The following is an 8862-nucleotide window of genomic DNA, read 5'->3' as shown; positions in this document are numbered from 1 at the left end:
TCTCTTGTGAGGCTATGCCAGTGCCTGGCAAAAACAGAAGTGGATGCTCACAGTCATCTATAGGATGGAACACAGGGCCCAATGGAGGAGCTAGAGAAAGAACCCAAGGAGCTGAAGGGGTTTGCAACCCTATAGGTGGAACAACAATATGAACTAACCAGTACCCCCAGAACTCATGTCTCTAGCTACATATGTCTCAGAAGATGATCTAGTCGGCCATCATTGGTTAGAGAGGCCCCTTGGTCTTGCAAACTTTATATGCCCCAGTAAAGGGCAATGCCAGGGCCAAGAAGTGGGAGTGGGTGGGTAGGGGAGCAGGGCGAGGGGAAGACATAGGGAACTTTCGGGATAGCATTTGAAATGTAAATAAAGAAAATATCTAATAAAATTAAATTTAAAATAAATAAATAAACATTAAAATATATTGTAATATATAGTTATAATCAGCTATATAAATACACATTATATATAATATCATTACATATTATATATAATATGATATAGTATAATAATATAGTATACATATATTATCATAGTGTAATATATAAAAATAATAATTCATCAAATTATAAAAACATATATAAAGATGTTCATCAACAGGCAATGGCAAATGTTAAAAATTTTGAGAAATCATTAGAAAAAAGCTGGAGGAATGTAAATTATCATAAAACAGGGGGAACTTTTACATCCTAGTAGATGCAATGCATAAAACTACGTAGCATATAGGCATGTAAAAAGGACTAGAAAGAAAAAAAAAATAATGCTCAAAAGGCATACTGGCAGGAGGCAAGCACACAGTGCATTTCTGAGTGTGTTGTTCAAACTGGATCCCACCTTCTGCTCGTGTCACCCTAGAGTCCTCCAGCTTTCCTTCATTTGGTGACTGAGGTCTACAACTTAGTCATGTTTGTTACTCCTTCTCAGTGTTCTCTTGCATGCTTACTCTGCCTTGGTGACATTTTAGCAGGATGCCAGCCCCTGGGGTGGATTCCTTCACTTGTCTCTCTCAAGTTCTCACTTCCTTCCTTCTTCTCTTCTCTTCTCCTCATCTGGTAGAGTGGCTAGAAAAACCCAAAGTTCTATGTCCTCAACTTTGGAACATGCAACAGCTTCATGAATAAGGATTAACAGGAACCCACAGTTGGCTGATGTTAATAAAACAGATGAATGTCCTCCCACACAGCATCATCACAGCTCCCACATAGCATCATCACAGCTCCCACACAGCATCATCATGGCTCCCACATAGCATCATCACAGCTCCCATACAGCATCGTCACAGCTCCCACACAGCATCATCACAGCTCCCACACAGCATCATCACGGCTCCCACACAGCATCATCATAGCTCCCACACAGCATCATCACGGCTCCCACACAGCATCATCACGGCTCCCACAGAGCATCATCATAGCTCCCATACAGCATCGTCACAGCTCCCACACAGCATCACCACAGCTTCCACACAGCATCATCACGGCTCCCACACAGCATCACCACAGCTCCCACACAGCATCATCACGGCTCCTACACAGCATCATCATGGTTCCCACAGAGTCATCATGGCAGCAACCCCCATCTTCTTTGTTCTCTGGCTCTTGCATTCTACAGCATGGCTTTAGAGTGGATCCCTCCTGTCTTTCTGCTGCTGGTTTCCCAGCAAACACTTATGATTATATTTACATGAGGGCAGAGGAGACAAAAAATATCCAATATATAAACCCTGAAGATGGGGCAGAGGATGGCTCACTGCTAAAAGTGCTGGATACTGAAAAGCATAAAGGGGAAAAAAGCAATACTTAATAAAGAGGCAAAGCCCACAAGGATCCAAAGAGGCTTAGACCCCATCATTCATGTGCATGAAGGAATAGTGATGCATGGATACTGTATAGTCCTGAGCCAAACAGACAAGACCCTCCCTCATTCCACAGAGCTTAGGACAGAGTTCATAGAAATATGTAAAAGAAGTAAGTACACAAGTAAACAGGAAAATGTGTGTTTTCAAGGACAGAGTTAAGGATGTTGTTAAAAGAGGAAAAAACTGGCCTACTCGTTGTGCGCATAGATGTGCTTGAGATGAGAGAGGGTTAGGGAGCGATGAACAGTCGTGCCCTGGGCAGAGAGGACAGATTGTAGAATCCAAAGTTCAAGCCATGTGCATATTTAACTTACCAAGGTAGAAAGGGAGGGAGGGAGGGAGAGACAAAGAGAGGGAAGGAAGGAGAGAGGGAGAAGGGGAGAGAAGGAGAAGGATGGGGGAAGGAGAGAGGGAGGGATGGGAGGGATGGGAAGGAGAAGGGGAGACAGGGAGAAGGGAGGGCCAAGAGAGAAGGGGAGGGAGGGGCAGGGCGAAGGGGAGAGATGGGAGGGAGTTGGAGGGAGGGGGAAGGAGAGGGTGGGGAAGGGAGAAGAGGAGGGAGGGGGAAACAGAGGGAGGGGGAGGGAGAGGGAGGGTAAGGGAGAAGAGGAGGGAGGGAGTGGGAAGCAGGGAGGGGGAAGCAGAGGGAGGGGGAGGGAGAGGGGAGAGAGAAGAGGAGGGGGAGAGAGGAGAGTTTGAGGGAAGGGGAGGGAGGGGAAAAGGAGAAGAAGAGGGAGGGGTCAGAGGAGGAGGGAAGGGGAAGAAGAAGGGGGGACAGAGAGGGAGAGGGAAGAAGAAGAGGAGGGAGGAAGAGAGAGGGGAAAGAGGGGAGGGGGAAAGAAGAGGGGGAGGGAGGGGACAGGGAAGGGATGAAAGGAGGGAAAAAAGAGAAGGATGAAGGGAGGGAGGGAGAGGGAGGAGGAGGGAGCTTCACATACACAAGGCCTTGAGTCCCATCTCCAGCACTCATCAACCAAGAAAGCAGGAAACCAAGCCTGGACGTTTAAGGTTCTTTTTCACTTAAAATTAATCAAAGTGATTTATCACTGAAAGTATCGGATTGATCTGTTGGTGTTGCACATGTTAGGCAAATGCTCTACCGCTGAGCTGTCCCCAGAGTCTGACAGGAAGTTCGATATGAAGCCATTCTCCACAGAACCATATTCCCTTGTTATGAAGCATCACGCCGATTTCTAGAACCACCAATATGAATAAAAATCAAAATCAAAGAAGACTAGTCTGGCTGAGGGGCTAGAGGCTGAAGGAAGTGATCATCTTAAGCATAAGAACACCTAGGGGTGGGGAGGGATGCCGCAGACAGTGGGGACAAAGGAGAATATCGATTCAATCAGAGTTGAGTGATCTTGAGAATTAACAACTAACCTATGTCCAGTCTGTCACCTCCAATGCAAACGAGTGAACTATAATGACTGTAAACATGAAACATGGAGAGAAATCTAAACCCTGCATGCAGATCTCCAGTGGGCTCACTTCAGATACTGAGAATTAAGCCACCTTTCACTAGGCATGGACACCCATTCTCTTGCATAAATTTGAGAGCGATGATTTTTCAGATTCTTTGAGAGTTAAACATACATAAAGGAAACACCGAATTAGAACCAAGTGTGTACGTGGGATTCGCTGTGATGAAAATGTAGAAAACACACACTTACCGCTGCTCTCTTGACTTCCTTGTTGTGTCTCTGAGAAGGAGAATGTCTGTGTAGTCCAGGCTAGCCCTGAGTTCCCCCCAGCTGCCCCCTGAATACAGTCATGTATGACCAAACTCAGCTTCACTGCTCTTCACAGTGCACTCAGCAGTGTAGGTTGCAAGTTATGGTAAAACAGAAGCCAGAGACATGAGTCTTTTGTGTGAGGTCTGCCAATAACCAGCTGTGTGAAAGTGGGCTGCTACGATTTCACACAGAAGTCAATACTGACCAACAGTCATCCTAAAACTCAGGTGAGTGCAAGCTCCTTATTAACAATTTTCTAGGCCATGATATTTCACATTTTACAAACAATACCTCCAATTTAGTGAGAATGGCTATAATACTTGGTAATTACGAAGCTACGTAGAGCTGCCTACAAAATAGCTTTGGGGTCTGGGGACTATGAGCCTCATCAAGGAGGAAACACAAACACAAAAGTCAGGTGGGCTGGTGGTCGGGAAACAAAGGACAGCCTTGTTCATCATTATGAGATGACATGAAATGCACGTCTTAATTCTGTTCTAGAATACACCTTTGTTCAACTTTGTCCTTTTTACTCTGTTTTCAATAAAACTGTTTGAAGTGAATATGGAGTTGCATATGAACACTAAACAAGAGTTTGGTAATTTTTTTTTAATTGGATACAATTTTGTTACTGGATCCAAATTACTGGCACAATCATTACACACAGTGCTGCATAATAATTGTAAGTATAATTGCAGCAGGATTTCCACGACATGCATTTACTCTCCATGCCCGACATAATTACTATGCACGGAGGACGACACTTCATTTTCAGACTTCTTCACTATCCTCGGAAGGAACAAGGTTTTTGAATGGATGGCATCTAGGATTCCTCTCTCACGGAAGAATCACATGTATGAGTGATAACGATGATCTTAGATATTAAGGTAATGACTCTGAGTTCTAGGAGTCCACCCCCCCCACATTACCTCTTAATTCATTATATAAAACTAAGAATCATGGCGAAGGAATAGCTTTGTGACTCTCCTGTAACAAAAATAACTTTTTATGCTCTTACCTGGCTCTCCTATGCCTTCTGCTATCAGTGAGAGTGTCTATGCCCTGCAGGACACAGGAGTGTGAAGCAGAAACAGAGGAGATGCCTTCCCAGTTTTCAGTGGGAAGGAACACCACACTGTGGCCATTGTCCAAGGCCACACCATCTTTTGGACAAGCACAGCCTTGGGGCACCTCATCCTCATCTTTCTTCCCATCAGACTAGATACATATTCCATAGAATGTCAAGGGACCGTCACAAAGACAGATGTTATTGCCGTTCATAAACACAAAAACATAATGTACGTCTTTTTTGACAGAAAAAAGAAAGATAGCTGAGCTATGAGTTACATGGAGAGCTCTTAAGTTTTGAGATGGTTAGTGCTATGTGTCAGACTATGGTGTCTAGGTCACATGGAAGGTTGGAAGTTCCCGTGAGAGATTCATTTTTGAGATCTCCTTACCACTGACTTTGGTTTGAGTATAGCAGATCACTCTCCATAAGTGCGTGGGCCTCGTTCAATAACTTGAAGGCCTTAAGAGCAAAGACAGGTCTCCTGGGGAAGAAAGGCTTTTGCCACACAAACTAAAGGTTTGATAAGAGAGCCCACCCTGCCAGCTTCCTCAACAGACTTCAGACATCCCAGGTCCACAATTACCTGAGTCAAATCCTTAAAGTCAATGGATAGACAGACAGACAGAAAGGCAGACAGTGATAGTCATAGATATGTGGATGATAGATACTTTCTATATATCTCTCCTCTTTCAGCCCCAACTTCCACACCTACGGTTTCATCTAGTTGTGAGCTATGAAAACTCAGAAAAGCAACATGCCTCTACCAACCTTGCCTACACTTCTTACTATTATTATTATTATTCCATAAATGGTACAGCATAGCAAGGAAAAGATATATATTCAGTTGGTTCAAGTCTCTAGAACTTTGGCTAGTACAATTTTAATCAAACCATTATACAAATTGGGAATTTTTTTTCAGAATAATACATTTGACTCTCTGTAAAGTAATAATAGTTTGTATCAATCCTTCATTTAGCTAACCAAAAAATGTGCTAGTCAATTCAATTATTTCTAGTCAATGCTAATGATAGTCCATATAGTAAACAGGGTTAAGTCACTTTTTCTGAACAGGGTAGTATAATCACATTTCATGGGTAACAATTACAGGAACAAATTAAGCAGGATGCAGACTACAGTACTTTAGCTATAAGCAGGAAGCAAGCAGCTCTTCCTGATAAACACCACTATCTTCCATTTCAAAACTACATTTTTAAATTATTTGCATCAAGAGTGAACCACAATAGCTCCGACTTTCGATCAAGATGAATTCTAATTAAACTTATAAATGATGTGTTAAAATATTAATGCTTTACATTTAGCGGGTTAATATCAGATGAAGCATTATAATTGCAGATGTTAAATTATCTTTAATTGTCAAAACTTTTCAGCTAGCTGGTCCCAGGAGGCACCTGGAGGTCAGGAATACTTACTAATTGCGGAGTCGTAGGAGGTGGAGTTGTGCTCTCCCCTCATGAAGGGGTACGGGGACAGGTAAGCGTGTGTGCAGTTCTTGGATGGTGGCTGATTGGCTAGGAAGAAGAGCAAAGTAACAGTGTCCATTACTGAAGGCTCAGAGGTGACGCATACCTAACGGAAGGGGACCCAAGAACCAGGGAGACAGCAAAACAAAACAATGGGCAAATTGACATGCTCGGAACCCTGCCCGAGGAGGACATCTCTGCTGAAAACACCGGGAAATCAAAATGAGGGTTTTTCTCAACTGAAATTCGGTGGGAGAAACACACATTCCCACAGGGCTGGAGAGCAAGGATTCAATGCTACACCTATCTTTACATCATCTCCCTACCAACAGGATGCCTGGCACAGGAGATATTCCAAATATTCATTTTAGAAATCTAGTAGAGTTGGGTTTGACCTTGACTAGCTCAGACTAACAGAACACTTCCTCTTCATTCATCTGAACGTCACGGGAGAAGACACAAATGAGGGAACACTAAAAAGTGAGAAGCCAAACAGAATTCCAGTGTTGGAGGAAACCAGAGGAGTAACTTTTATGGGAAACTTAAAATGTGTTCCATGTGCACTAGGTTTCAAAATCTAAGTCTGCCTTCTGACTGCGGTTAAGATGACAGAATCTGTAAGAAGCATGACAGGTCACTAGAGATTTATGCAGTCTGGTGACAAGTTACAGTGAAAGAGAAAGAGCAAGGGGGACAGGAGAATTTGAAAATGAGACTATAATCTGAACTAGTTACTAGGCTAATAGCTAGTTTGTTTATTGTTGAAGATAATAAAATGACTACTAGCTATTTTCAGTGAACTCTTTTTTCAAAGATAAACAAGGCAGAAGAAGTGCAGTTCAAGAATTTCATCCAAATCTTCAGGTTTCTGAACTTCAAAAACAGAACTTTGCATTTCCCTATAGGAAAACAAACATCAAACGGAAGACGCTTCTTGATACAGCCTACAAACTTGGGTGAAGCCCAACTAAGGCGGCTTTCATCTGTTACCACTGGTAATTAAGTTTCATTACAAAAAATAAAAAAAAAAAGATTAAAAGAAAAACTCTTAAGCTATGAATATAAAATAATACCTCTATTTCTGGGCTTTTGTATTTGAAATTTCAGTTCATAGCCAAATGAAGTTCCAAATCACTTATTTGAAACATACCAAGAATAGACACTTGAAAAGAGACTACCATAGACAAAAATCTGCTTTTTTAAATTAGAGGCTGTATATTTTAAATATGGGTAGAAAAACAGCAGGTACTCAAGTTTTATTATAAATATCCAGAGCCCTACTTTTATCTGAGGCTAGAAATTATCCCTACAGACACTTCTCCTGTAAAGAAGGAATCTGTTCATGACCCTTTCCATGCCATGGAACCAACGCTAGACACTGCACCATTAGCAATATGATCCACTTGAACCTGTTTGTTTTTGCCTCAGACAAAGGGAGAGGAACAAGGCCAACTGCACTTACTGTACCAGAACTTCCAGATGTTGGAGTTGTTCTCCTCCACAACGCCACTGAACCAGCACCTCCAGAAAAAGCCTTCATGGTGAAAAGTGATGTTCTCTATCTGCACAGAAGAAATGACCCGCTGTCATTCCCCGAGAGTGTTATCAATCCTGCTACACCTTACTTCCTGTGGTCCCCAGTGATGGCCACTAGCTCCCCATGAAAGCTCTCCTGGAAGACATAGACGCCCCACTGCTATTCTTCAAGACAATGCACCAGGCTGCCCTTGTTGAGACTAAGTACATCGATCGGTATTTTGAAGAAGAAACGCACTTTCTGTTCACCTGAACACCTGCCCACTTCAGTCGCGAGAAGCCAATAATCCGATCCAAAGGCTACCAAAAACAACAAAACCCCCAAAGCTCCGAAGAGAGCCCCAAAGAAAACGGCAACATTTAGTCTCATTTTCCAATCGACTGGTTGCCTTCCAAATGAAGAAGCAAGCTGTAAAGAGTCAACTGCTCAATAACAACAAGTGAAGAAAGAAAGCCACTCTCCACTCGGCTAGGTCTGGGGAGCAGGTCCTCGCTGGAGCTGTGGTGGCTTCTCATTTCCACCCTGTCCCTTTGCTCTCCCTGGAGGGGCTCCAACCCAGCAGCTGAGAATGGCAGGCTATTTTAAGTTACTGATTGAGGAGCTTGCTTGCTCCCATGGGGATCAAAAAATAGCTGACCTTCCCCTGACTATAAAGAGATGAACCAGGCAGGAGCAGGCTCGGATTATCGTTGTTGCTGTTGGGTAATCCATACAAGAGGAGAGGGAACTGCAAGAAAATAGTGGGCTCTGTTCTGCCCTCCTGCTTGAGCGTCTGGACAGGTCCCTCTTAGCTAAAATGAGCATGACAGCCAGGAGAAATTTTTGAGGCTCTGGAAAATGTAAATTGCCACTACCCAGAGCCAAGAGAGCTTTCCAAAACAATAGAATTTGTAATCTGCCTTTTAATTACTTGTGGACATTCAGGGGAAGAGGAAATCTAGGCTTGGCCTAGGTGTATAACTCATACATTCAAATGATATGTAAAAATCACTTGATATCCAAAATCAAATGAGGTCTAAGATCACTTATAGCCATGGCAATACAATTCCTGAAAGAACAAAAATTAATGTTATTTAGCCGCCAATAGGGACATAAAAGTCTGTTTTCTGGTGGCTCACAAACCAGTTTGTTCTAAATAACTATCCCACAGCTGAATTTACATTTCTGATATATTGTTT

The 8862-nt window shown here is 42.9% G+C and overlaps 1 protein-coding gene across 1 annotated transcript in view; it reads right to left on the bottom strand.

The window, feature by feature from the left end:
* The window catches only part of Tmem182 (transmembrane protein 182), a 49796-nt gene extending 41592 nt beyond the window's left edge, over nt 1-8204 (bottom strand). The window contains exons 1-3 of the mRNA XM_021175170.2: nt 7922-8204; nt 7610-7709; nt 6097-6195 (exon numbers count right to left, since the gene is read on the bottom strand). Of these exons, the coding sequence (XP_021030829.1) occupies nt 6097-6195; nt 7610-7709; nt 7922-8053 (331 nt within the window). The 5' untranslated portion in view covers nt 8054-8204. The remainder of the gene's footprint in view (nt 1-6096; nt 6196-7609; nt 7710-7921) is intronic.
* Between the last annotated feature and the right edge of the window lie 658 nt (nt 8205-8862).

The sequence above is a fragment of the Mus caroli genome, chromosome 1 (genome assembly GCF_900094665.2).
Source record: "Mus caroli chromosome 1, CAROLI_EIJ_v1.1, whole genome shotgun sequence".
Lineage (NCBI taxonomy): Eukaryota > Metazoa > Chordata > Mammalia > Rodentia > Muridae > Mus > Mus caroli.
The sequence above is the reverse complement of the archived record's forward strand: the minus strand, read 5'-3'. Positions and strand labels throughout refer to the sequence as shown.